The following is a 27,057-nucleotide window of genomic DNA, read 5'->3' as shown; positions in this document are numbered from 1 at the left end:
ATGAGAGCATTAAGGTTCCCACACAGACACCCCGCCGCCAACAGCCTCTGAACCCCAGTGACTCACTTTGGCACAGAAAACACAAAGTCAAAGGGGAAGACACACGGTAAGAGCCTCACACACCGAGGGCGGCGTGGAACACCAGCAATAGAAGGTAGACAACTAGTGACCTCTTAATCATCTTAGCAATGAATAAATAGGAACACATTTCCTAGGTTTAGCAAGATTCAGATTTAAAATGTAAAAGGCCACACACAAGAGCCGTTGACTGACGGGTGGACGCTACACAAACCCTCTGTTGCATAATAATAATAATAACCATTTGTTCTAAACTTCAACCGCTTAAACAAATGTTTTTAATGGGTCAATAAAAGCTTGACCTCAGCACGCCAACAGGGCGTTGAGAGCAGCTCGCCCCCCCACTGACTCACCGCACCGCCCACCAGCGTACTACGAGAACACACCAGCCAAAGGTTCAACCATTAAAGTCAACAGCCAGCGCATGGCACAAGCCCTCCATTATACCAGACGCTAGGGGGAGGGGGGGAGGCAGAGAGAGGGAGGGGGGAGACAGACAGAGAGAGAGACGGTAAGAGAGGGAGGGAGGGAGACCGATACAGGGAGTCGGAGAGAAACTGGAAGAGTGACAGCATGGAAATACTGAGCATGAAAGGGTGTGCAAGTCTGGAAGGGAAGGGGGAATGTGTAGGATGATCTTCCAGGAATGGGTGGAAGGGTGTTGCCGTGCGTAAGGGAGAGGTCAAACCTCGGGGTCGTCTCCCTCATAGCCGTCGTTGGCGTCTCCGCTGCCTTCGTTGCTGTCCTCGCCCTCCTCCCCCATACCGCCATCTTCCTCCTCTTCCTCGTCCTCCTCCTCCTCATCATCTTCCTCTTCTTCGTCATAGTCCTACGTTAACAATGAGAAAACTGACTGAAAAAGATCTTGAACTAAAACAAAAAAGATACATAAATCATATCCGAGTAGAGGTCCACACCGGGCCCAAAGCTTGTTGTTGAGGCAACCCAACTCGAACCCAGAGCTCATCCTGCTCCTCAGACACCAACTCTGACAACCAGGAGCGGAGAGCACCGCACAATGACCGCTAGAACCCAAGGTAACCCCACTGAGGAACACCCTACCTGGTCCTCTTCCTCCTCCTCCTCCTCCTCTTCTTCCTCCTCCTCCTCCGAGTCCGTTTCTATGACGATGACGTCGTGCTGGGGCTGGTCGGGGGTCTCGCTCGTCTCCGGCTCCCCCGGTACCGCCTGGGCGCCCCCCTCCTCCTCGCCCGCCTCCAGCGCCGCAAACTCCTCGTCCTGCCGAGAGGGACCCGGTCAGACCTCTTCTGACCACACTGAAGGCCAGGGGCCCGACCCCCCCCAACAGGGTCCCCCCCCCCAGGGGCCTAACCCCCCCCCCCCCCCCCCAGGGGCCCGACCCCCCCCAACAGGGTCCCCCCCCCCAGGGGCCCGACCCCCCCCAACAGGGTCCCCCCCCCCAGGGGCCCGACCCCCCCCAACAGGGTCCCGCCCCCCCCCCCCCAGGGTCCCCCAGGGGCCCGACCCCCCCCAACAGGGTCCCCCCCCCAGGGGCCTAACCCCCCCCCCCCAGGGGCCCGACCCCCCCCAACAGGGTCCCCCCCCCAGGGGCCCGCCCCCCCCCCCCCAGGGTCCCCCAGGGGCCCGACCCCCCCCAACAGGGTCCCCCCCCCAGGGGCCTAACCCCCCCCCCCCCCAGGGGCCCGACCCCCCCCAACAGGGTCCCCCCCCCCAGGGGCCTAACCCCCCCCCCCCCCCCCCAACAGGGTCCCGCCCCCCCCCCCCCCCCCCCCCAGGGGCCTGACCCCCCCCCCCCCCCCCCCCCTCACGGGCCCGACCCCCCCCACATCAAAACCAGGGACATCAAAACCAGTCCTAGTCAGTAATCCAGAATCAAGTCCCCGATGTGAGACAGATGTTCTACATCCCATCACAGACGGGGGACAGAGGTGATGGAGGTCCAGAGAGCTGCAGCTCCATGGAGGACAGGGACTGACCTGGCTGCTGTCCGGGCCGCCCTGGGGGTGGGTGGGGACCACTCCCTCGGTCTCAGTGCTGTCCTCATTCAGAACCTCCTCCTGACACAGACACACAACACACAACACACACACACACACACACACACACACACACACAATTGGCCATCACATCATGAGACGCAGGGCAGCTTATGGAGCCCCCCCCGTGGTGCCAACACCACCAGGGGACAGGGCCCGGTGGAGCCCCCCGTGGTGCCAACACCACCAGGGGACGGGGCCCGGTGGAGCCCCCCGTGGTGCCAACACCACCAGGGGACGGGGCCCGGTGGAGCCCCCCGTGGTGTTAGCACCACCAGGGGAGGGGGCCCAGTGGAGCCCCCCGTGGTGCCAACACCACCAGGGGAGGGGGCCCGGTGGAGCCCCCCGTGGTGCCAACACCACCAGGGGAGGGGGCCCGGTGGAGCCCCCCGTGGTGTCACCGTGCAGGCCTCACCTCGGGGCCGACCCGCTGGACGATGCGGAGCCTCTTGGGCATGGGGGGCTCGGCGGGGTCCTCCTGAGGGGAGTCCGTCTCCGTCACCATGCTGCTCTCCGGCTCCTCGTCGCGGGGTCTCTTGGACATGGAGGAGGGCCCGGCGGAGGCCGACACTGTGGAGGGGGGAGTGTTAGGGAGGCGGGGGCTCTACCGTGAGCAGTGTTGACCCACCGTACCCCTCAGGACCGGTCCAGGGGACCCCCGTACGTACCGGTGCCGAACACGGCCGAGGAGGTGGAGGGTCTGTCCGTCTGCGCGCTGGGGGCCTCCACCAGCAGGGGGGGCGGGGGGTCCTGGCTGGCCAGCTCCGGGGGGGCCTGGCTCTGCTGCTGGGTGGGCTGGACGAAGGCGGTGGCCTGGGTCTGGGTCTGCTGGCAGCCCAGGGCGGGGCCCCCCAGGGCGGGCCCCCCCAGGGCGGGGCCCCCCAGGGAGGCCTGCACGTTGGGGCTGGTGGAGCGCACCGAGCCGCTGGCGCTGCCGTACACCGTCACGTGCTCCACCGGGGGGCCGTCGCTGGCCTGCATGGCTGGGGGGGGGCAGATGGTTAGAGCTCAGTAAGGGGCTGGGGGGGGGGGGGGGGTTAGGTACTATAGGGCGGGCCTGGGTCTCCTCTCACCTTCCTGGTTCTCCACCTGGGTGGTGGGCATGACGGTGGCCGTGGGGGTGGGCGTGGGCGGGGTGATCATGGGCCTGATGCTGGCCCGGGGGGTGGGCTTGTTGCCCGGGTTGGCCGGCTGCTTGCCGGACGTGGCCACCAGCGGGGTGGGCTTAATGTTGGCGGTCGGCGGCTCCGAGGTGCTGGCACTGCCACGGCCACGGAGAGAGTCAGGACCACTCGGAGCACAGTAAACCACCAAACAGACGTGTGTGTGGGGGTCACATACCTGCCCCTGACATCGGTCGGGCTGGGCTTCATGGTGATCTGTCTCAGCTCAGCGCTCCGCTGCTGCTCCTGGGTCTGGGGGGGGGGGGGGGGGCAGGTTAACATCAGAGGCTTCACTGCGCTCCGAGCTTGGGCAGTAGTCGTTTGAAGCCTAAATGCACTTTGGTTTCTCCAGTATAAAGTGGATAGGAGCCTGATCCATGCACAGCGTGCGGTAGCTTGATGAAGGAACCCCTAAACACCGCGTCGGCCTGCGGCCTGTGACCCCCCCCCCTCACCTTGCTGGGGCCGGCCTCCTGGGGCTCGTCGCGCTGCTCCTGTCTCTCCTGCTGCCCCCGGAGTTCCCGCAGCTCCCTGTCCTGGCGGTTCAGCCGGCCCTCGTACTGCGACTTCAGGGCGCTGACGCGGACCTCCTGCTCCTCCCGCTGCTGCTCCTTCTCCTTCTGCAGCGCGTCCTTGGCGGCTGCGGAGGACAGAGCACCACGGTCACAGGATGGCACACTAGGAGCCTACTGGAGCCGGACCCGCTCAGAGCCCCGAAGGCCATCAGACACAAGCTCTACAGGAGCAGCCACGGCCCCCACGCCAACACCTAGCCTCTAAGATAGACATGAGGCGGGGAGTCAGTCAGTATCAGTGGGGGGGTTTATCGCTAAGGTGAGAAGGTGTCCCGGGCCCAGCCCAGGCACACCGAGGCCCCCCGGTCCCCACCCATGAGCTGGTGGATCTTCTGCTTGGCGCCGACGAAGGCCTTCCTGGTCTTCTCCTCCTTGTCGGCCATCTGCTGGCGGAGCGTGTCCTCCTGGGAGGCCTTGTCCTGCAGCTCCTGCCTCAGCCGGCCCAGCTCCGCCTGCGTCCTGGAGGCCTGCTCCTGGGCGCCACGCACCTCCGCCTCCCGCTCGCCCACCGTCTGGAAGACAGAGACACGGGACGACCAGCGCCCGTTAGAGGCAGCGCTCCGCCACAGGGGGAGCCTTCACTGAGTGGGGTCAGTCTGAGCTCCGTGCGCTCCTGTGTTCCTCTACTGGCTGGTTCAGTGAGCCGCTCCCCCCCAGCTCTGACCGGAGCCTGGAGGACAAAGGAGGCTCACCTTCTTCAGGTGGTCCAGCTGGGCCTCCAGCTCCTTGGTCCGATCGTCAGCCTGCCGCAGGGACTCTGCGAGCCCCTCCAGCTCCTGCTGAGAGGCCTGGCCCTCCTGGGACTGGAGGCCCTCCTGGGACGGGGCCTGGGGTCTGGCTGCGGCCTCCGCCACCATCTGCAGGACGGGGACAGGGTCCAATGAGGAGCTCAGTGAGGCGCGAGCACAGACCGGGGGGCTTATACCAATCACTGCTTAGGGTGAGGGACAAAGATCTGAACGTTGACTTAGGTCGATACTTACCAGGAGCCAAACAACGCCCCGGTCCAGAGGCAGGCGCCCGTTTGATACTTAAACACAAAGGCAGTCGAGATGCCAGGACCTTTGATGCCTTTGACGGCCTGGGACCCCGGAGACGTTCCTCACCTTGTCGTGCTCGGCCTTGAGGTCTTCGTACTGGGTCTTGTAGCGCCGTCCGATCTTCTTCACCTGGTTGATGGTGCTCGTCCTGCCCTCCAGCTCCTGTAGTCTCTGCGCCAGGTCTCTCTGCAGGCTGTTGACCGTTGTCCCCGCCCTGAGGAGCACCACACACAGGATGAGGACTGGGAAGCACTCAGGATCTGGGAACTGGGAATCACTCAGGATCTGGGAACATGCCGAGTCCCAGCATACTGCTCCGTCCGGTTTAATCTTAGAGTCTGCCAAGTGACTAAATCAATTGGGAATGACCTTATGAATGATCATTTTACCAGAACCACTGCAGAACCTCACCTGGTCACCTCTGCTTTGAGTTTGCCGTTGTCGTCGGCGAGCAGCTGGATGCGTTTGAGGTGCGAGTCCTTCTCGGCGAGCAGCCGCTTGTACTCCTCTGGGTCTGCGTCCTTCTGCTGGCTCACCAGGTGCTGACAGCGGGGAGCGGGCAGGTGGGTATGACAGGTTAAAGGTACAATAGCTCATTGCTACTGCTAGGGGGTGTTCAATCCAAACAACGACCGCTCAGATTCTCCGTCCAATCCCCCGCTCCATCGTACCCTCACTGGCGAACAAGAGGTACTTGAGCCCCTTCCCTTGGGTCAAGGACTCTTGCTTAGCTTAGCAAGAGCTTGGCTCATTTGTGTGCCAAATCAATTAGCAAAAAACACAGTGTGCATTGCACACTTAAAATTATAGGATTACATTTCTATTGTATTTCTTTTGTGGATCATGATACAAATATGAAGCCCGGTTGCACGAGTGCTTTGAGCTGGTATAGAATCTGCCTCCAGTAGCAGCATGGGCCTGTCTCCATGACGCTCCACCCACCTGGGTACGGTTCTTCCAGCGTTTGATCTCCTCTTCCAGGATCTTCTTCTCAGCCTGCAGCATGCCCGTCTTCTCACTCAGCTCCGAGTTGGCCTGCTGTACGGGCATGACGTCCGACTGCAGCTTCTGCAACTGAACCCCAGGGAAGGAGAGACTCAGTGAGACTCATTAATCAGGGCAATATCATGTGTTCCATTCAATGCCAGCATTATGAAATGTAAGGTATACGAAATGCTGTTCTCAAGCATTGTATAGATTCAGTGAACTCTGTCCTCCTCTTGAGTATGTTCTACTACCACTGAAATACGGATCAGCAACCAGAAGTACAACACTCTGTTAGCCTGGGTACTGTTGTGGTGTTAGTTATGGTAGCTTAGCCTGGCCATTGTTGTGGTACCTTAGCCTGGTTCTGTCTGGGGCTAGTTGGGGTACCTTAGCCTGGTTCTGTCTGGGGCTAGTTGGGGTACCTTAGCCTGGTTCTGTCTGGGGCTAGTTGGGGTACCTTAGCCTGGTTCTGCTCCAGCTCCTGCTGCATCCGGTCCCTGTCCTCTCTGAGCAGCTTGTTGGACTCCATCAGGACGCTCATCGTCTCCGTCTTCTTCATCAGCTCGTTATGTTGGTCCAGAGTCTTGGCGGTGACCTGGCTCGGAGGGGAGAGGTACCGCCATGAGTGTAGGACAGCCACCCCGCACACAGAGACATCCACACACACTGAGGAGAGCCGCGAGCGCCTTCTGCGTCGACCGGTTCCGAAGGTGCAGCGTCGCGACTGACCTTCATCCTCTCCCTCTCGGAGTTCAGCGTGTCCTGCGCCTCCTTCAGCTCGCGCTCCAGGTGCTCCACCCTCAGCCGGTGCCTCAGGCTCTCCCCCTGGGCCACCTCGAAGCGAGACTCCGCTATCTCCTTCTCCCGACGCACAAATCTGTGGACGACGGGGCGAGGACGGATTGAGTCGAACACGAATTACACTTCAACACCAGTTGAACACTACAGCGGGAGATGAGGGCTCTTTACCGGAGGATCTCCAGGACCTGGTCCTGGGACCGGTCCTCCTCTGCCAAGGCCCCGCAGAGCGGGCCCTCGCTGGGGGTGCGCTGCAGGCTGGCGGCCATGGTGCTGCTCAGGGCCTGGACCTGCTGGTGGAGCAGCGTGTTCTGCCGCTGCAGCTCCGCAGAGTGCTGCTCCGCCTTGGACAGCTCCTCCTGGACAGAGCGAGTCAAACGCATTCAGCCGGCGCTCCTCCTTCCCCATCGGACATGAGGAACAGCCCCCTTCAGTGCCTGGTGAAGCAGTGTGAGGAGGCTCACCTTCAGGATGGTCTCCTGCTCCTCCCAGGAGACCCTGGCCTCCAGCAGCTGGGCGCCCACCCTCTGGGACCGCTCCTCCAGCTGGCTGCGGAGCGCGGAGGCCTGCAGGCCGGCCGCCTTGGCCCCCTGCAGGGCCTCCACGTCCGCCGCGTGCAGCATCATCTCCCGCTCGTACTTATCCTGCGCCTCGGCCACCAGCCGGGCCTGGAAGGGGGGGGGGGGGGGCGTTATGAATGACACGCTGTGTCCCTCCAGCGCCCTGTTGTAGGGTTGGACTATCCAGCTGTTCTTTTTATATATTTAATAATAATAAAAAAAAAAGAAATCGAAAACTTGATTATATTAGTTTGGTGATGGGCTAGGCCCTAGCCCGGGGGCCCGGCCCTAGCCCGGGGGCCCGGGCTAGGCCCTAGCCCGGGGGCCCGGCCCTAGCCCGGGGGCCCTAGCCCGGGGGCCCTAGCCCGGGGGGCCAGCCCGTTGCAGTACCTGTTCCTGGCCGTCCAGCAGGGCCTGCTGATGCTGGGCTGCTGCCTCCGCCACCCGCTGCAGCGCCTCCTGGTGGTCAGCCCGGGCACTGCTCAGATGGCTCCTCAGCTCGTTCATCTGAGGAGCAGACACGGGTCAGAACCAGGGTTCAGATCAGAGGAGCAGACACGGGTCAGAACCAGGGTTCAGATCAGAGGAGCAGACACGGGTCAGAACCAGGGTTCAGATCAGAGGAGCAGACACGGGTCAGAACCAGGGTTCAGATCAGAGGAGCAGACACGGGTCAGAACCAGGGTTCAGATCAGAGGAGCAGACACGGGTCAGAACCAGGGTTCAGACGTCAGGCTGGGTACCTGCTCCTCCAGAGAGCTCAGGGCTCTCAGCTTCTCCTCCGCAGCCTCCAGCGTCTCCTTCTCCGCCTGCTCCAGCTTCTGCTGCAGCTGCTGCCGCTGCGTCTCCGCCTCCGTGATGCGAGCCTCGGTGGAGCAGCGCACCTGCTCCGTCACCTACACCCAACAGGGGGCAGCACCAACACATCACATACCTGCTCCGTCACCTACACCCACAGGGGGCACCAACACGTCACACACCTGCTCCGTCACCTACACCCACAGGGTGCACCAACACCTGCCCCGTCACCTACACCCACAGGGTGCACCAACACCTGCCCCGTCACCTACACCCACAGGGTGCACCAACACCTGCCCCGTCACCTACACGGTGCACCAACACCTGCCCCGTCACCTACACCCACAGGGTGCACCAACACCTGCCCCGTCACCTACACCCACAGGGGGCACCAACACCTGCCCCGTCACCTACACCCACAGGGGGCACCAACACCTGCCCCGTCACCTACACCCACAGGGGGCACCAACACCTGCCCCGTCACCTACACCCACAGGGTGCACCAACACCTGCCCCGTCACCTACACCCACAGGGGGCACCAACACCTGCCCCGTCACCTACACCCACAGGGGGCACCAACACCTGCCCCGTCACCTACACCCACAGGGGGCACCAACACCTGCCCCTCACCCATACACGTCACGTTCATGAAAGCAATAGCAACGACAAAACCCCAATACGACTGTTTTGATTATATTATTATTAATAAGACACCGAACCTACAAAGACACCGAACCTACAAAGGCTAACATTATACAATACATTTTAGAATTGTTGTTTAATTACCCAATTTAACCCTGTTAATAGGTGTGGTCGTTAGTGACACGTGTGCTCAGTATTATAGGTTTGCTGGGGCCCAGATCCTGGGGTAACCCTCTCAACGTGTCCCCCGGGCCCTGGGTGGGGGCCTGGGTGGGGCCCCGGGTGGGGGCCCGGGTGGGGCCCTGGGCGGGGCCCTGGGTGGGGCCCCGGGCGGGGCCCTGGGTGGGGCCCCGGGTGGGGCCCCGGGTGGGGCCCTGGGCGGGGCCCTGGGTGGGGCCCTGGGTGGGGCCCTGGGCGGGGGCTGACCTGCTTCTCCTGGTCCAGGGACTCCTCCAGGCTCTGGGCCATGGTCCGGTATCGCTCCACGCTGCAGCTGGCAGCCCGCAGGCTCACGGCCAGCTCCTCAGCCCGGCCCTCGGCCTGCCGCAGACGGCCCCGCAGCTCCTCGCCCTCCGGCTCCAAGCCGTGGAAGGCTGGGGGGGGGGCAGGGGTTAGAGAGTACTGGGTACTGGGGGGGGGCAGGGGTTAGAGAGTACTGGGTACTGGGGGGTCAGGGGTTAGAGAGTACTGGGTACTGGGGGGGCAGGGGTTAGAGAGTACTGGGTACTGGGGGGTCAGGGGTTAGAGAGTACTGGGTACTGGGGGGTCAGGGGTTAGAGAGTACTGGGTACTGGGGGGGGGCAGGGGTTAGAGAGTACTGGGTACTGGGGGGTCAGGGGTTAGAGAGTACTGGGTACTGGGGGGTCAGGGGTTAGAGAGTACTGGGTACTGGGGGGTCAGGGGTTAGAGAGTACTGGGTACTGGGGGGTCAGGGGTTAGAGAGTACTGGGTACTGGGGGGTCAGGGGTTAGAGAGTACTGGGTACTGGGGGGTCAGGGGTTAGAGAGTACTGGGTACTGGGGGGTCAGGGGTTAGAGAGTACTGGGTACTGGGGGGTCAGGGGTTAGAGAGTACTGGGTACTGGGGGGTCAGGGGTTAGAGAGTACTGGGTACTGGGGGGTCAGGGGTTAGAGAGTACTGGGTACTGGGGGGTCAGGGGTTAGAGAGTACTGGGTACTGGGGGGTCAGGGGTTAGAGAGTACTGGGTACTGGGGGGTCAGGGGTTAGAGAGTACTGGGTACTGGGGGGTCAGGGGTTAGAGAGTACTGGGTACTGGGGGGTCAGGGGTTAGAGAGTACTGGGTACTGGGGGGTCAGGGGTTAGAGAGTACTGGGTACTGGGGGGTCAGGGGTTAGAGAGTACTGGGTACTGGGGGGTCAGGGGTTAGAGAGTACTGGGTACTGGGGGGTCAGGGGTTAGAGAGTACTGGGTACTGGGGGGTCAGGGGTTAGAGAGTACTGGGTACTGGGGGGTCAGGGGTTAGAGAGTACTGGGTACTGGGGGGTCAGGGGTTAGAGAGTACTGGGTACTGGGGGGTCAGGGGTTAGAGAGTACTGGGTACTGGGGGGTCAGGGGTTAGAGAGTACTGGGTACTGGGGGGTCAGGGGTTAGAGAGTACTGGGTACTGGGGGGTCAGGGGTTAGAGAGTACTGGGTACTGGGGGGTCAGGGGTTAGAGAGTAAGCCGCCACACACAGCTGTGGCTCAATGTTATAAACAGTAGTGTGGTTTATTTAAATGAGGCTGCAAAAAAGACAAAGGACGTGGATCTGGACTGGGCGTCATGCTGAGGGGGGCTGAAACTGGACGGACACATAGAAGCTCTTTTTACAAGATTTTCCGAGGAAAATCTGTTAAACTTCTGCGCCCCACAGTGACCGGAGTAATGGCTTTGCCAGGGCTCCTCTCACTAGGAGAATAAATCCTGACAGGGACGTCGGATCAACTTGTTTTACTCCCTCGGATTAACAGGAATTAACTTTTTATATGCTTATTGCATACGGTTACCAGACATGAACATGCTCACCTTTGGTTCTATTGGCTTGACGTTAACAGTCTTGTAGTTAAACTGTTACTGTATTAATACAACTGTTTTTATTCTTAATAATGGTGCTAGAGTATCTGTCCATAAGATTAGGCTAGGCAGGTATAAGGGTCTGCGTCCTGGTCGCTGCAGCAGCGCCCCCTGCTGGCTGGTCGGCGCTGGTGCTGGGTGAGTACCTCTGAAGGACATGTTGGACGGGGAGCTGAGAGGCAGGCTGCCGCTGCTGCCCTGCTGCATCCGGAGGCCGTTGACCTCCTGCTGGGCGGCCTTCAGCTGCTCCCTGGTCTTCTGCTGCTGGGCTGCCTGCTGCTCCAGCTGCCTCTTGGCCTCCATCAGCTGGATCTGGGCCCCAGGGGAAGAGAAACCCCACTGATTATAGTCCACCATTATGATGGCGGAATCAAGCAGGTGGTGAACCTGGGCCGACACTAGATCCATCTACAATTCTCACAACAACGATACTGAGAACCACACAACTGAACATAGAGAAATGTAGTTTACACCGTAAACAGCAGCAGTGTGTAATGAATGTCTATTTGGTGCTCTTCAGACGGACTCAGTTTGAGTGTTTGAATACCTCTTGGTTTCTGCCGTGCAGGTGACGCTGTTCCACCTCTTGCTCCAGTCTCTTCTGCAGCTGGGAGATCTCCCTCTCCTGCTTCTCCAGCTGGTTGTTCAGACGCTGGCGGCTGTCAGACTCCGAGCGCTCTAGAGTGGCCTGGACAACACGCCACCTGGTTAGAACGGCTCGTGACACAAGCTTTGCAGAGGAGCAGGAGGCAGTGTGCACGGGGGGAAGGGAGCCCTGAGGTACCTGGATGGCCTGCAGGTTGGTCAGCAGGTGGGTCTGGCTACGCTGCTGGCCCACAGCCGACTCCTTCTCCTGAGCCAGCTTGGACTCCACCAGCCTCAGCATGTCCCTCTCCTTGCGCAGGTTCTCCGCACGACCCTGAGACAGACGACCACATCCAGGTGAGTGACTGTACTGAGCACACCCTAAGGCTAACCCCGGAGAGCACCCAGGCTAACCCCAGACAGCACCCAGGCTAACCCCAGACAGTACCCAGGCTAACCCCAGACAGTACCCAGGCTAACCCCAGACAGTACCCAGGCTAACCCCAGACAGTACCCAGGCTAACCCCAGACAGTACCCAGGCTAACCCCAGACAGTACCCAGGCTAACCCCAGACAGTACCCAGGCTAACCCCAGACAGTACCCAGGCTAACCCCAGACAGTACCCAGGCTAACCCCAGACAGTACCCAGGCTAACCCCAGACAGTACCCAGGCTAACCCCAGACAGCACCCAGGCTAACCAGTAACCCCAGACAGTACCCAGGCTAACCCCAGACGGTACCCAGGCTAACCCCAGACGGTACCCAGGCTAACCCCAGACGGTACCCAGGCTAACCCCAGACGGTACCCAGGCTAACCCCAGACGGTACCCAGGCTAACCCCAGACGGTACCCAGGCTAACCCCAGACGGTACCCAGGCTAACCCCAGACGGTACCCAGGCTAACCCCAGACGGTACCCAGGCTAACCCCAGACGGTACCCAGGCTAACCCCAGACGGTACCCAGGCTAACCCCAGACGGTACCCAGGCTAACCCCAGACGGTACCCAGGGCTCACCTCGGCCAGGCTGAGCTTCTCCTGAGCTCCCTTCAGCTCCTGGCTCATGGAGTGGACCGTCAACTCGCTCTTCTGAGCGGCTGCAGCTATCTTCTGCTCCTTGGCTCTGAGGGAGGCGATCTCTTTCCTGTAGCCCTCCACGTTGTCCTGGAGCATCTCGTATCTGAGAGACATTATGACAGCTGACTGCACAGGCCTCATTAATAATGAGTTCATCTTGTAATCTGTGTGCCCTTACCTTTTAGAGGCAAACTCCAGCTGAGTGGAGACCTTGGCGTTCTGTGAGCGGAGGTCAGAGAGCTGCTCCTGTAGCTTGTCAGAGTGCTGGGTGAGCACCTTGTCATTCTCCACACGCTCCTTCTTGTAGGTAGCGAACATCTCCTGCCACTGAAGGGGGAGCACAACATTGTAAGTATGGTCTTTGGTACGAGGGCCACAGACACCAACGGGGTCTGTTAGGGTACATCGGTTCATTTAAATGAGTCGTGGAAGGAGCCTGAATGTAAAGAAGCTTTTATCCTTTAGGGGTTTGAGGCATGAGACGGGCAGTAAGAGGCTGGACAGCTTTCACCGACCTGACGCAAAGCAGCCTTGGCCTCCACTGCCTCCGTGGAGTCTGTTGCCATGGAGACCAGAGCAGTGGGGGTGGCTGCGGTGGGCGTGGTGGCCGGGGAGCGTCGGGGGGTAGAAGTCAGAGAGACCTCTTCGGACGGCGGCCCTGGACGCACCACAGGAGGGGAGGGGTCAGCCAGGTCAGAGAGGGCGGAGTACACCTGGACCACAGGTTACGACTGGGGAAGTGTTTCCATGGGGGAGGGGCTTACCTTGCTGGGGGAAGCTGACCCCGGTGGCCTGAGCCAGGAGCACACGGTACATGTCCCTCTGCCTCACGATGGACTCCGTCAGCTGCATCTGCTGAGTGCGCTGCTCCTTCAGCACCTCCAGCTCGCCCTGGGCCTTCTCCAGGCTCTGGGCCAGCTCCCCACGCCTAGACGAGACAAGGACCATACATCAAACCACCGCAGACCACCCCGGGCGGGAAGCCAGCAACTCAACAGCTGGAATCTGTGATAAAAACAACCTTTAAAACCCAATAGTTGATAGAATGTTTCAGTGGCGGCAGCAGCTTAACTTAAATAAATGAAACCCAGAGTCCATCCAAGCTTACCTGATGCCGACGGCTTCAAACTCCTCCTGCTCCTGGGAGTCGCCCAGCTCCCGGAGGGCCAGCAGGAGGCGCTGGTTCTGCTGCTGCAGCTCCTCCACGCTGCGGAAGGTCACCAGGTGCTGGCTGATGACCTCCGAGGTGCTGCTGATATCCGCCGAGTTCACGTCGTCCTCCTGCAGCACGTTGTTCCCCCGCGCCTCCTCCAGCTCCACAAGCAGCACACGCACCTGGGGGCACGGCCAGCAGTGAGCAGACTGACGGGTTACACACTGAGAACACACTGAGAGAAGACTCAGAGGACCCACCTGGGGGCACGGCCAGCAGTGAGCAGACTGACGGGTTACACACTGAGAACACACTGAGAGAAGACTCAGAGGACCCACCTGGGGGCACGGCCAGCAGTGAGCAGACTGACCGGAGCCCTCAGAGGCTGACCCACTGACTGAGCCCTCGGAGACTGACCCACTGACTGACCCACTGGCTGAGGCCTCAGAGGCTGACCCACTGACTGAGGCCTCAGAGGCTGACCCACTGGCTGAGGCCTCAGAGGCTGACCCACTGACTGACCCACAGACTGAGCCCTCGGAGGCTGACCCACTGGCTGAGGCCTCAGAGGCTGACCCACTGACTGAGCCCTCAGAGGCTGACCCACTGGCTGAGGCCTCAGAGGCTGACCCACTGGCTGAGGCCTCAGAGGCTGACCCACTGGCTGGGGCCTCAGAGGCTGACCCACTGGCTGAGGCCTCAGAGGCTGACCCACTGGCTGAGGCCTCAGAGGCTGACCCACTGACGGGTTACACTACGGCCTGAGAACACACTGAGAGAGAAGACCCAGAGGACCCACCTGATGGGCAGTGTCGGCCAGCTGCAGTTCAAAGCGCTGGTTTTCCCGCTCCAGCATAGAGGACCTCTTGTTGGCCTCGTCAGCCTCCTTCTGCAGCCGCTGCACCTCCTGAAACCAACATCTGTTACTGGGAGCGCCGGCACCACGGCAGCACTCGGCTCAATGTTTACATCCGTTTAGGCCACGTCAAGAGGAAGGAACCAGTGTGCCCAGTAACCCACGCAGGAACAGGCCAGTACAGATACCAGTCACCAGAATGGGATTAGGGCACTCACAAAGGATGAGGAATATGGGTCAAATTATAAAAGGTTAATTAAATTACTGTTTGTACTACCAGTAACAAAAACCAACTAAACCAGTCCTAAAGCACTCCACACTCGTCACCTTGACCGCCTGCTCCAGCTTGGCTGACAGGCTGGCCACAGAGTGCTGCATGCGCTCGTGCTCGTCCCTCTGCCTCTTCAGCACCGGGGCCTTGGCCTCCACCTCCTGCACGATGTCGTCCAGGTACGTGTTCACCCGCTTGTTCTCCAGCCGCTCCAGCTGAAGGTGCTCCTGACTCTCCACGAAGGCCGTGTACAACTAGGGGGGAAGGGTACTGATGAAAACACACACGGATCCATAGATCTGTCAAATCAATATCTGTACCTAAACAAGGAAGACTCAGAAAACTGAATTGGAATATTGGTATAATAACTATAAATAGATTATAGTATATCGACAAAAGATCCAACAAGATGCCAATCGGACTTGCTAGACACCCGTAAACAACCGAAACAACAGTGCATTTAGTGGTTCTGCTTGCGGTTTGAGACTGTGAATACCTCCGTCAGCTTCATGCCAGGTCTGATCTTGGCTACAGCCGCCGCTGTTGGAGACATGGTGGTGATCTGCTCTGAGAGCAGCGAGGAAGAACCCAGAGGACCTGGAACCACAGCAGTGTCAACATCCCCCTTAGATCAATGCATCAGATACCACTGCAAGAAGAGCCAACTCTAGAACCGAACAGTACGGGGCCTCGACACATCGAACCAAGTGGGACCACAGGTGAGTTCAGCCACTAAGAACAGCAGAGTTGAGGAGTCTGGGACGCTGACCTCGCTGTTTGGAGTCTGACAGCAATTCGTTGGCGTTGTCCAGCTCCTTCTCCAGGCTCTGGATCCTCTGCTGAAGCTCCGCCACCGCCACGTCCCTGGCCTCGTTCATCTCCTGGAGCTTCTGCTCCTGGGCTTGGTTTGCTGACATAAAGAGGGAGCCATTGATTCAAAATAAATGCATGTGTGATAAAACATTTAGATTGGTATCAGACAAATGACTCAAAACTTTAAAAACACAAACTTTAGTTTTCAGGATGCATAATATTCTTGGGGCATAGGAACCATTTGTCAGGTAAACATTAAAAAACCAAAGTATACAGTTTGTGTGAGATGGTGACCGGGGTATTGTAGGTACCTTCCCCAGCCTCCTTCAGCAGCTTGTGCAGCTCCTCCACGGCACCGCTCAGCTCTTCACTCTTGGTCTCAGCGTCTGCTGCCGCCCCCTGCAACCCTAGTAGTTTAGCACCAGCTCCTCTCAATGGAAACACATTTAAAAAGAGGATTTAAAACAACCAGTATATTTCACAGGTCACTTGAGCTGACATTACTCGCCTTGTATAAGTTGGACAGCTTTATGTTGGCATTAAGTTCATTCCTGAACTTTTCTTCAATGCTGGCTTGTTGCTCCTTGACCTGAAACAGAAACAAAACAAACAAATAAGATTCAAATGATTGTTTTTTTTCTTATCCAATTTAACTTGTATAACATTTGATCAAATGCTACACAATAACAGATATTTAACTTACTTCTTTCAGTTTGTTGATGAAGTCTTCAACCTGTTTCTGGTATTGTTCATTAGAAGCCTTCAAACTGACTGCTTGGTCTTGGATTCGGGTCAGCTGAAAATCCACCAAAAGAAAAGTTAGAGACCGTTCATAGGGGAGGAGAAATATGTTCAGAGACGGCTTAAAGGAACAGACCTCGTCCTCTTTGTTTTCCAGGCTACATTTGAGTTCCAGGACCTCATTGCCCTTCTGTCGTGAGAGGGACAGCAGCTCCTCACTCTTGGCCTTGAGTTCATCATTCAGCCATGTTGTCTGGGCCTGAAGCAGCTCCTTCTCCTGCTCCATACGCTTCTCCCGGTACTGGAGGGTTCACCAACACAATAAAAACACTTTAATCCAGGTTAGAGCCAGGAAATAACCACAAAAAACACCACTTTCAGCAAAAGGCTGAATAAAGAAAAATTACCATTGAAATGAATCCCACCGAAACAATCCATTATTCTACATAATATGACCACCATCTACCAAAAATTATATATATGTATCTTACAGAGAAGATCATCAGTCAATATTAGGATTTCATGATGAACCAATGGCGTTGTGGGTGGCCTACCTTGATGTTGACCTCTGCAGCTTCAAGCTCGTCCAGTTTGATCTGCAGACCCATTTTGGAGCTACTGGCTTCCGCCAACTTCTCATTGAGCTGCCGCACGTCATCTAGTGTGAGAGAAATCAATGTCCAACTAAATTAACACACAGGCAGATAAAGATATTAATGGACAGGAAGCAGCGATACGCAGATGTTTCAGCACTGAAGGTACTGAGATTAATATTTCATATTTATATTTCTACTACACTCGGTTTTGGTTAATCATCCTCTGTTATCAAAGTTGTGTTCAAACATGACGATGAGACCCAGGATGATTAATGTATTGCAGACATGTTGAGAAAAAAAGAAAACACACTGAGAAAATAGCAATGTCATTAAAAATACTAAGATATTGGACCAATCTGAACAGATATGGTGCACGTTTCTTTTACATCTGTGCATCGTTATTGTGTATTTCAGATATGGTTACCGTTGAAGTTCTCCATGTCCAGGGACCTCCGCTCCAACGACCGCACCAGATCGCGCTTCTCTGCCTCCAGGTCTTCTTTTGATTTTAAAAGAGAAACCTAAAAAAACAAGTCAAATCCTAGATATTTAAAGTTTGTATCGCATGATTGGAAGGTTAACATCATTTGATCGGGGTTATCAATACTCTTGAAGGTAAACATGCTTCATGTTGTCTTTACCTGCTCCTCAGAAGACTTCTGCTGAGCGGCATCATACTCCTTGTTCTTCTCACGGAGACCTTTGAGCTCCACATCTGAGGTGGACGTTTGACATTAAGGTTAGATGTTAGATAAATTGTATACATTACACGATGACCCTTTATAACACTTGTGAACCATCCATTACCGAGCCTCGAGGCGTCCTCTCTCAGCTTCTGGTTCTCTTGGCTCTGGTTCAGAAACTCCTCCTGACATTGTTCCAGGCGTTTCGTTTTATCGAAGAACTGTTGTTCTGTGGGTTGGAAGAGCACAGGTCAATCAACAGCGCTCTATTTGACCAGGCTAAGTGTAAGCTTAAGGTTAAGTGTGGATAGAAACTCGTTTGTTTTCGTGGCATGTGTGCAGAACACACTGTTAGCTTGGCTAGCTAGTGAGCCGTCTGAATGAAGAGCAGAGCCGCTCCTTACCACTATCAACGCGGAACTGCTCCTGGTGGGACTTCAATGAGTCGATCTCATATTGTTGATCAGAAAGAAACTTCTCGAGTTTATTTTGAACTGCTTTGGGTAGTTTGGTTATTTCGGTTCGCTCCAGCACTCGCAGCAGAGGTGCCGCCATTTTTGCGCTGTGACGTAGAGCTCCCGCGGTGCATTGTGGTATATGTAGTCTTATGTTTATAAGGCTTATGTGTCTAATGAAGTGTATGATAGTCTTTGGCAGTAGAAGCCTCACGCCACAATGTAGTTCGATGCTATGACAATATATTTTATGAAAACGTAAATGGACTATGATAACGATGCACTGGAACTTTGAATATTTACCAATTCATTTAGTTGTTGTTTTTTACATTGTTGCAATGTCTATGCAATTACAGACGATGGCGCTAAAACATTATGTTGATTTTGAAATTACATTTACCTTACTTCACCTTATTTTAAATTGTGTTATTTAGCAGACACTTTTCTAAGCAGCTTGGCTTGTATAAAGTGGGTACGTGTAGTTGAGGAAAAAAAACAACCATTATACGAACTTTAAAATATACGTGTTTGCATCTTGGAGCATTGTCATCGTCATCTTTGTTTATTGTTTGTCGTTATTGACATAAAACGAAATTATTACAAAATAAACATGGACTATATAATCAAATTATAAATCATTAGCCTAAGTCTCCTGCTGCATTTTATTTACGTACTATTTTCCTATTTTTGTTTTGGATAATTTCATTATTTATTTTTTTGACATTGCCAATCATTTGAACTAAAGGTTAATGACCTTGATCGATTTCCAGATTGGAATGCACCTGAATTGTGGATAGTCTGTGCTCCTTTGCTCCCTGTACCTAACATTTGTAATCTGTTCAATAATTTAACTAATTGGATACTTTTGAGTAAGTATCCAAGCATCCAAATCAGAAATCATCTTACGATCTATGTAATAAAACCATATTAGGAACATGAAAACGCGCATAACTTTTATAAATGTTCAAGTAAAAGTTTCCTTAAGAGGGTCCTAACATAGGTTAGTAGAGGAGTGATGGAGAATCAACCGTTGACTCTGGACACCACTACTCCATAATACACTCCTTAGTGAAGTTTCATGTCCCTAATTCCTTAGCTTTGTTCCTCATGACACATCAGGCATTGTAAGCATTTCTATCCTGTTTGAACCAGTTTTGGGTGAATAATCACCTTTGAATATCCACAAGACAAAAGATAAGATTAGTGAACTGCAAACTCAAAGTGTTGCTTCAGACAGCAGATTGGCTACCCGCCTGCAAACCTCAGATCTGCTTTGCAAGCTTCTGAGTTGGAGTCAGTTTCTGTGTGAACGTCGCCTACACTGAATCAAATAGTGACCGGATGCTAAAGGCCATAGACTTTTTTATTTATTGTTTTCATAGATGCTTTATTTAATTAAATTTAAGTAGGCTAAATAAATATTATATTATTTCTACTTTTTCAATGTTTGTAATTGTATTTATTTTCATTGACGCATTAGAATCCGTATGAATTACCGTCATCCATTCATGTCCAAATGAGGCTTAAACCAACAGGGCAGATCCCGCAGCGGAAATGTATAGCGTGAGAGACTTCAATGAAATGCTTTGAAGTGATGACTGTAGAGGGGGTGACAGCCACACTGTCATCTGCTATTTAACAGGATTCGTATTCGGACCTCCTTCTATCCATGCGGACCTCTCTCCTTATCCCTTACATCCTTCTCTCCACCTTTCCGGATTACTCAGCCCTCCCCTTGTTTTGTCGTTACCATGACGGAGACTCTTCTGTAGTTGGAGTCATGATTTCAACATCTTCCTCCATCGAACGATAATGAACGCAATCACTATTTTATTTTATTTTAAGTCTCGTAGCTATGGAATTATAACGTAGAAAATACTCAAAGTATCCAAATGTATTCAAAAAGCCTTTCTGATGAAGCGCTTCACTTTTCACCTTATAGGCATCATCATCTAGTGGACAAATGGTCAGTGAGGTAGCATTTCCTGCTATATCCTGCTGCCCATTTTAGGCGTTGTGGAAGAGGGACTCCCCAGCAGGAATCCCTGTGGTTGTGTCACATGGTGTTTCCTCAGATGGCCGTGCTTTATGTGGGGGCAGTAGAGCAGCTAGCCGGAGCGCCTGGTCCTGTCAGCTGTAATTAGTAAAGCAGTGTCAACATTAGAGCCTCACAACAACAACCCAACACAACGCCATACCGGAGGGGCAGTGTGGTTAGAGACCCTGGGTCCACTGACACCCTGAGGAAGGGGTCTGAGGACCAGAGACTGGATACCTAGATGATGTTGTTGCAGTACACCAGAATAGATTTGACCCAAAATAGTTACATTTATTTATTCCCCAACTGGTAATACAGTCTGGCAACCAAAGGCCCCCGCTGGCGCGCATGCGGGGGCGTCCTGGTCCTGGTGAGGGCCTGCCGCATGCGGGGGCGTCCTGGTCCTGGTGAGGGCCTGCCAGAGAGGGGGAGGGCTGGTCCTGGTCCTGGTGAGGGCCTGCCAGAGAGGGGGAGGGCTGGTCCTGGTCCTGGTGAGGGCCTGCCAGAGAGGGGGAGGGCTGGTCCTGGTGAGGGCCTGCCAGAGAGGGGGAGGGCTGGTCCTGGTGAGGGCCTGCCAGAGAGGGGGAGGGCTGGTCCTGGTGAGGGCCTGCCAGAGAGGGGGAGGGCTGGTCCTGGTGAGGGCCTGCCAGAGAGGGGGAGGGCTGGTCCTGGTGAGGGCCTGCCAGAGAGGGGGAGGGCTGGTCCTGGTGAGGGCCTGCCGCATGCGGGGGCGTCCTGGTCCTGGTGAGGGCCTGCCAGAGAGGGGGAGGGCTGGTCCTGGTGAGGGCCTGCCGCATGCGGGGGCGTCCTGGTCCTGGTGAGGGCCTGCCAGAGAGGGGGAGGGCTGGTCCTGGTGAGGGCCTGCCGCATGCGGGGGCGTCCTGGTCCTGGTGAGGGCCTGCCAGAGAGGGGGAGGGCTGGTCCTGGTGAGGGCCTGCCAGAGAGGGGGAGGGCTGGTCCTGGTCCTGGTGAGGGCCTGCCAGAGAGGGGGAGGGCTGGTCCTGGTGAGGGCCTGCCGCATGCGGGGGCGTCCTGGTCCTGGTGAGGGCCTGCCAGAGAGGGGGAGGGCTGGGGCGTGTCTGGACACTTCAGCCAGCAGCCCGCAGCATGCAGAGCTCAGGTGGGAGGTATTCGAGGAGAAAAGGTGATAAATCTTAGACACGCTTGTGCAAAGGCAGGTGATAGTAAGCTTGAGGCAACACAGGCCAGTGCCCAATGTGGCGTTGAGCCAACACCATAACCACACAGAAATGTGCGATAGGATGTCTCAGCAATTCACTCCGGATGCTGATGCAAATCAGATATGGAATGACTACGATTAATTTCCCCCCCGTTAGAATCTACAGAGAGATTATCTCTTTGCAGTGTCTTAGATAACCTCATTGTTACTCAGCATTTGTTGTCATGGGCAATAAAACAAGATGTAAAGTAATGATTGGATTTTTGATTTTCTGTTAAGAGCCAAGGTGTTGTGGTTTTGACGGCCCTGGAGGAGCCGTGAGGGCCCAGTAGTCTCCCTGTTGAACTCCTGATTGTGGGGTCAGGTGTGGAGGCGGCACACGCCCCCCGCCCTCCTCAATCCCATAAGAGGATCAGGCGTGATTCGTCCTCAGCAGATCTCTCACCGGCCGGTCTGTCTTCAAAACAAGTCATTATATAATGTGTGACGGGGGGTTGCCTTCACGCTGGGGGCGATGGCCGGTTCACCTTAAGACGAAAATGATATCATCGTATGGAGGAGAGGTTGGAGTATTTATTGATGTTGTGGTTTCCTGTTGCTGTTTGGTCAAAAGGCTGCGTGAGCTCAATTAAAGCCACACAGTTATGTGTGGCTCCTAAGGTTATCAGTTGCGTGTGCATCGATGTTTAGCCTTTATTGGTCTTAGCGCCCTTGAGTCAGTATCTCAAATGGGAGGGAATGTTTGGTTTAAAGCTTTTCAAACCCTTCAAGGGTCACAGAGAAGGCAAGTAAGTAATGGTGTTAGGCTTTTGTTAACTGTTCCGTGAATTGAATTCTAAGCTTATATTATATTTTTTAGCGTTTAGTTAACATAAAAAAAAAAAAATCAAAAGCAAACAAAAGCAAATCATCAAAATGATTATCATTTTTATTTTGTTATTCTGGTCAACAGCTTTAGTATTTCAATTAGAATTCCATTACAGTGTAGAATTGTACGTTCATCGCATATTCCTCATAAGAAAGAGAGTGACCAGCGCTATGATCCATTACAGTGGTTCCCACAACAACAGTGTTTCCCAACCAAGTGCTGTCGTACAGAGAGCCTCATCCACCTCCACAGTATACACAGGAAGCATGATGACAGTGTTTATAAATGTCCTGGACCAATGGGAACTCTTCTCCAGACGATGGTTGCAGCGGCTGCTTTAGACCCTGATGATGCAGCAGCGAGCTGACGCATCGGCGGACAGTTACTTCTTTAAACTTTCAGTGTTAATTAATTTCTGCTGTTGATTACATACTTAATGTGTAAGACAGAGTTTATATTCAAATCAAAATTAAATACAGTAGTAAACAACTATTTAACATAAATATATAATTAGAAAAATAAAATGTGTTTAGTTTTTTACTTGAATTGGTTGTGATTTGCATTTGAGCAAACAACTAAATGTGGTCCATAATATGCCGTATAGCTACATTTAGCCAATTCCCTTCAGTCCTCTTTTACCACTGATATTTACATTGCTTCACAATATGGCTGCAAACCAATTTGAATTCAAATACACTCTTGAACACCGTTAAGCTACAGTGAACGTATCGCCTTTTCTATTCACCCTTAAACAAACTGTCCCGACCCCTAACCCTCACACAGGCCTCCTCACTCCACGTCGTTGTCCTCACTATCCATCCCAGGCATCTCCTTCTCTGGCAGCAGGCCGTAGCCGTTGAGGAAAGCCTCCACGTCGGTGGCAAAGAACTCCTCGTTGAGGTGCTTGCAGCAGGCCAGGAAGTTCCCCAGCAGCTCTCCGGCCTTGTACACCAGCAGCGTGGGCAGAACGTCGTCAGAGAACCGCTCCCCGGCGCCCGAGGCCACCGCGTCGATCCTGCAGAACTTGACGGTGGGGTACTCGGTGACCAGGCAGTCAAGGCATCCGTTCAGCTCCTCGCACCCTTTGACCCCCGCCTTGTAAATGTGGACCACCACCACCGTGGAATGGTGCTCCTTCTCGATGACCTCCAGGAAAGCCTCTCCACTGTCCAACTCGTGCACGCCTTCAAACTTGGGCCCGAAGCTGAGCTTCTCGTGCATCTCCTGCATGCACTGCTTTCGGTACTTCTTCAGACTGGCTTCGTCCTCCTCCTTCAGCAACTCGTACTCCTGGATGCTCATCTGAAAGCACAAGAGCGTTGCTGTAACCCCTGATGCCTGGGAGCTCTGCTCTGGCGTTTCATTGATCTGTCTCTTGATGTTTCAACATCATCCCATCATGGGTCCTACCACATGTTTCCATCTGTACGCCCCAGAGGACGGGATAAGTTGGTAACCCTGAACGATGGGACCCTGATACCTTGCGGTTGACATTTGATTTGTCGTGAGGCTTCTGTGGAGATGACATCTGTCTGAGGAGTTCCCTCTTGGCGGGCGGCAGGCTCTCCTGGTCCATGCTCTCCAGCTTAAACCTTCTCCAGTCGTTGATCACTCCCTTCGGTCCTGTGGTGGGTCAGAGCACTGGGGTCGGAAGGGGATTGATGCACGCAAACAAGCTCTTTACTGAGATATGAAAAATAAGAACAACCATGGCCAACGGGCCATGGACCATGGACAACCAGTGGGCATTGTCCTGACAAGGAGAAGGTTTGACATGATTGGATATTAGGCGACATGTGTTGCTTCTAAAAAAGACAGAAGTTGGAGTGTCAGCTCCAAGTTGTCTCATGGCATAAGGGAGCATCGTAACCAAAGGGCTCACAGGAAACCTATGAATTAATTAAGTTGGTGAAGATTGCATTACAATGGATATCAATAAGAATCGATCCCTTGTCTGGATGTGCATTCTGCAGCACGGGGAATGACGCACTTGTGTGTTCGTCTTCCATCTTGGCTCAGGGATTACAGTCTTATTCGAGCCCTTAAAGCAGGACTAATTGCACCCAAAGTTATATAAGAGAGGTAGAGAAAGAAGATTAGAGTGTCATTTAGTTTGGCAAAGCTCCAACGATTCTCCCCTCTTTCTGCCACAGAGTTCCTCATTGCTCATTGCTCGCACTTCTCATAATTCAGGCTCTTTGTAAAGTGCAACCCAATGATCACAATGACATCGTAAGTTACCAAAAACGTTAATGGGTTTAATTCATTTGATTCCAGATCTTCACACCAAACAAGGCACACAAACAGATGAACCAGCGTTCAGGAGCTGGTCTGAGTTGGTTCTGTGCTTACCCGTTTGTGTCACACACTCCTCCATCTCCAGGGCTCTGTCGGACATCTTCTTTTTGTGGTTACCTGTCACGGAAAAATACAACTGTTGAGCTTCTTGGTAGCCAGCAGCCCTCGGTGGGTTACCGCAACTGTAGGGTTAGACTTTTGAAGCTTGTCATTGTGACCACAGTGGCTGGACAATCCTGTGATAATTAATCTAATTAATGTGGTTTTAGAGGATTACAGCCGGATTAGCTTCTCTAGTTTGCTGTTAGCTCTTGAGGCTCAAATTGAAAATAAAACAGCCGATGCAAAAACAAATAGCAATTCTCTTTTCTGAACTTTGTCAAACCCTTAAAGAGAATACAATCTAACCAATATTGCATACACATTATTCACTTTACATCATATTAAGTGACCTTTTGTCCATCCTTCCCCAAACATAATTTCTGCCTTGATTCATGTTCATGTCTGATTCTGTGGCAGTGTTAAGGTGAATATACATACATAAGGTTTCAAATGGAATCAAAGGTATTCCTTCTTGAGCGCCAAACCGATTAAGGAGGGCTTTCCTCTACACCCTCTTGGGTGAAAGTAAATGTTGACATACAAGTGTGTATGCATGTGTTCACATAGTTGTTTCTCTCTTTACATCACACAAGGTTTCTAACCTTTTCTCAACAACTAATGGCTAAATTGTCAAATATTTTCTCTACGATACTGTGCCATGGTCTGGGTTGACTAAGAGCCAGACAAGGCCATGACAAAGCGCTTTGAAGATTCTGTGACGTTAATGTCAAAAGCACGTGCTGTTCTAATGTTTTGACCCAAAGCTATACTTTGTGTTGCAAACAAAGTCCAAGTTGACCTCTCCACTACAATGCAGAACAGGGGAGCTGGAAGTGGTTCTTACCTCCTGCGGTCTTACCTGCGTCAGTAGCTCACCTTGGCTCACCGTGCTGGACTCAGATGGACTTCACTCTGGTGTCCACTGCAGGACGGTCTTGTTTTTGTGTGCATGCGTGTGTCTTTTCCAGCCAATGAGCACGACCTAAAGAAGATTTAAATACAAGCATCACGGTTCAGCCAAACAGAAATAGCGTGGGGTTCCTAAGAGGATTTAAGTTAAGAACACAGACCTCCACCTCGTAATGCACACCATTCGGAGAGAGAGATCAAGATAGTGAGAAAGACAGAGAGAAGAAGAATTCCCATGTGTAGAGTTACTGATATTCTTTACAACAATACCAATCCTCTCTGGAATTCAGATTTCTTCCAGGCATTGGGCTTTACACAATTTGAAAACAAAGAAACCAGTTCTAGGCCCATGCATGTAATGTGCACAGACGCTTTGCCCCAGGTGCCAACATTTTCTGCTTAGTAGAGAAAGAAGACTTTCGAGAAAGAAGACTTTCAATTTCTTTGAAATAAACTGCAGACACACATCTAGTTTAGTCCTTGTGCATGGTTCAATAGTCCATGTTGACCGGCTTTTTAAGTAGAAAGTAAGAAAAGTATACAAAAACTAAAATAGGCCACATTATCTTTGTGACATTTTTAACAATATACTTTGGTGTACAGTTGGAAATAATACATTATATTTAAATACAATAAATGTCCTCCCCCTTCGCACATTGTATTCTTCTTTCCCCACCTCATTCATTCCTTTTCAGCCAATGATGATTGATGATTGAGTGATGATTTTCTTTTTCATTTCTTACTTTCATTTCTTTGCTTTACTCCTGGGATCGCCTGTTCATGCAGACAGACTTGGATTGGTTATGTTGAGACATTCATTTAATGGGGATATCTTAAACGGGAGATTACCTCTAGTAGAAGAACTTTATGTCCTAGGAAGGAATGTCAGTTGTATTTCAGGATCAAGCCTCACACCCTGATTTAGTCTGGGTGGGTCGATAGCTGAATCATAGGGTCATCCAATTAGGTGTTAGCGAGTGTGGAGAAAATACATTTAGAACTACTTTACTTTTGTAATTTAATTGTATTATTAGTTATTCTAATTCATCCAGATGAAACCTAACATGGCCCCAGAGAAACCCACGTATTCCAATATTCCATACCTTTATACATGAGTAATATCAGATTTACTTTAACATGTCATTGCACTTTGATCTGAGAAAAACAGATTTCTGAGAACCCATCCATTGGATTATGTGTAACTTTTGTATCTCTTCCTGCTCTGTATCTGTTCGTATATACCCAAAGCCCCGTCTGATGCAGTTTACATGAAATACCTTATGTGACCACTAGAGGTAGTAAGTAAGCTTTCTGCTGTTAATTACCTTTTTATGTTTAGCATGTCAAGCACTTTGGATCAGCTTTAATGAAAACGCCCATTTAATGCTTCCTAAAACTAATTGATAAACAAAAATATAGTTTTTTTTAAATCAACCTCATTGAGGTCACACTCCTGCAAATACATCACGTTAGAACATATGTGTTCGTTTTTAATTGATTTTGACCTTCTGCAATTGTATCAATGTATGATGACGTTTATAATCTGTTATCTCAACTCACAACCGAGGCTTGGGGGCTTTCAGACCCAGGGAGGAAGTCCCTGAGGTCGGAGGAGGGAGGCCTTTAGAGGAAGGCCGTTGCCTCACCTGTCTGCTCCCACGCAAAGCCCCGCATGGCACACCTCCGAGCACTCAGCGGCC

At 53.5% G+C, this 27,057-nt stretch overlaps 2 protein-coding genes across 3 annotated transcripts in view; both read right to left on the bottom strand.

The window, feature by feature from the left end:
• tprb (translocated promoter region b, nuclear basket protein) overlaps nt 1–18,084 on the bottom strand; it is a 25,004-nt gene extending 6,920 nt beyond the window's left edge. The window contains exons 1-41 of the mRNA XM_060067665.1: nt 17,912–18,084; nt 17,632–17,736; nt 17,466–17,539; nt 17,249–17,345; nt 16,783–16,886; nt 16,365–16,529; nt 16,191–16,283; nt 15,996–16,076; nt 15,799–15,886; nt 15,444–15,584; nt 15,171–15,271; nt 14,731–14,928; nt 14,347–14,454; nt 13,503–13,729; nt 13,159–13,322; nt 12,910–13,052; nt 12,573–12,721; nt 12,335–12,497; nt 11,518–11,652; nt 11,281–11,421; nt 10,880–11,045; nt 9,087–9,253; nt 7,963–8,115; nt 7,610–7,726; nt 7,124–7,327; nt 6,831–7,018; nt 6,591–6,738; nt 6,319–6,456; nt 5,817–5,948; nt 5,286–5,416; nt 4,941–5,088; nt 4,527–4,691; nt 4,148–4,346; nt 3,715–3,899; nt 3,438–3,511; nt 3,170–3,357; nt 2,765–3,079; nt 2,512–2,666; nt 2,037–2,117; nt 1,141–1,317; nt 767–907 (exon numbers count right to left, since the gene is read on the bottom strand). Coding sequence (XP_059923648.1) covers nt 767–907; nt 1,141–1,317; nt 2,037–2,117; nt 2,512–2,666; nt 2,765–3,079; nt 3,170–3,357; nt 3,438–3,511; nt 3,715–3,899; nt 4,148–4,346; nt 4,527–4,691; nt 4,941–5,088; nt 5,286–5,416; nt 5,817–5,948; nt 6,319–6,456; nt 6,591–6,738; nt 6,831–7,018; nt 7,124–7,327; nt 7,610–7,726; nt 7,963–8,115; nt 9,087–9,253; nt 10,880–11,045; nt 11,281–11,421; nt 11,518–11,652; nt 12,335–12,497; nt 12,573–12,721; nt 12,910–13,052; nt 13,159–13,322; nt 13,503–13,729; nt 14,347–14,454; nt 14,731–14,928; nt 15,171–15,271; nt 15,444–15,584; nt 15,799–15,886; nt 15,996–16,076; nt 16,191–16,283; nt 16,365–16,529; nt 16,783–16,886; nt 17,249–17,345; nt 17,466–17,539; nt 17,632–17,736; nt 17,912–18,062 — 6,000 coding nt within the window. The 5' untranslated portion in view covers nt 18,063–18,084. The remainder of the gene's footprint in view (nt 1–766; nt 908–1,140; nt 1,318–2,036; nt 2,118–2,511; nt 2,667–2,764; nt 3,080–3,169; nt 3,358–3,437; nt 3,512–3,714; nt 3,900–4,147; nt 4,347–4,526; nt 4,692–4,940; nt 5,089–5,285; nt 5,417–5,816; nt 5,949–6,318; nt 6,457–6,590; nt 6,739–6,830; nt 7,019–7,123; nt 7,328–7,609; nt 7,727–7,962; nt 8,116–9,086; nt 9,254–10,879; nt 11,046–11,280; nt 11,422–11,517; nt 11,653–12,334; nt 12,498–12,572; nt 12,722–12,909; nt 13,053–13,158; nt 13,323–13,502; nt 13,730–14,346; nt 14,455–14,730; nt 14,929–15,170; nt 15,272–15,443; nt 15,585–15,798; nt 15,887–15,995; nt 16,077–16,190; nt 16,284–16,364; nt 16,530–16,782; nt 16,887–17,248; nt 17,346–17,465; nt 17,540–17,631; nt 17,737–17,911) is intronic.
• Nucleotides 18,085–22,092: 4,008 nt separating this feature from the next.
• pdcb (phosducin b) lies at nt 22,093–25,425 on the bottom strand. 2 transcript variants are annotated; one of them, XM_060067661.1, is made up of 4 exons: nt 25,308–25,425; nt 24,401–24,463; nt 23,529–23,671; nt 22,093–23,350 (listed from the first exon to the last, which is right to left on the bottom strand). In XM_060067661.1, exons 2-4 carry the CDS (start codon nt 24,444–24,446, stop codon nt 22,838–22,840), a joined length of 702 nt encoding a protein of 233 aa, XP_059923644.1. In that variant the 5' UTR covers nt 24,447–24,463; nt 25,308–25,425; the 3' UTR covers nt 22,093–22,837. The 2 variants fall into 2 exon arrangements, with proteins under 2 accessions (XP_059923644.1, XP_059923645.1); XM_060067662.1 differs by having other exon boundaries at nt 25,293–25,417.
• Between the last annotated feature and the right edge of the window lie 1,632 nt (nt 25,426–27,057).

The sequence above is a fragment of the Gadus macrocephalus genome, chromosome 12 (assembly GCF_031168955.1).
Source record: "Gadus macrocephalus chromosome 12, ASM3116895v1".
Taxonomy (NCBI): Eukaryota; Metazoa; Chordata; class Actinopteri; order Gadiformes; family Gadidae; genus Gadus; species Gadus macrocephalus.
The sequence above is the reverse complement of the archived record's forward strand: the minus strand, read 5'-3'. Positions and strand labels throughout refer to the sequence as shown.

Excerpts from the sequence above, each read along its gene's own strand:
- pdcb (XM_060067661.1), bottom strand. The coding sequence starts at position 24,446 with ATGTCCGACAGAGCCCTGGAGATGGAGGAGTGTGTGACACAAACGG. Across the intron at positions 23,672-24,400 it reads GGAGTGTGTGACACAAACGG|GACCGAAGGGAGTGATCAAC; the intron begins GTAAGCACAGAA and ends GACCCACCACAG. Across the intron at positions 23,351-23,528 it reads AATCAAATGTCAACCGCAAG|ATGAGCATCCAGGAGTACGA; the intron begins GTATCAGGGTCC and ends TTGTGCTTTCAG.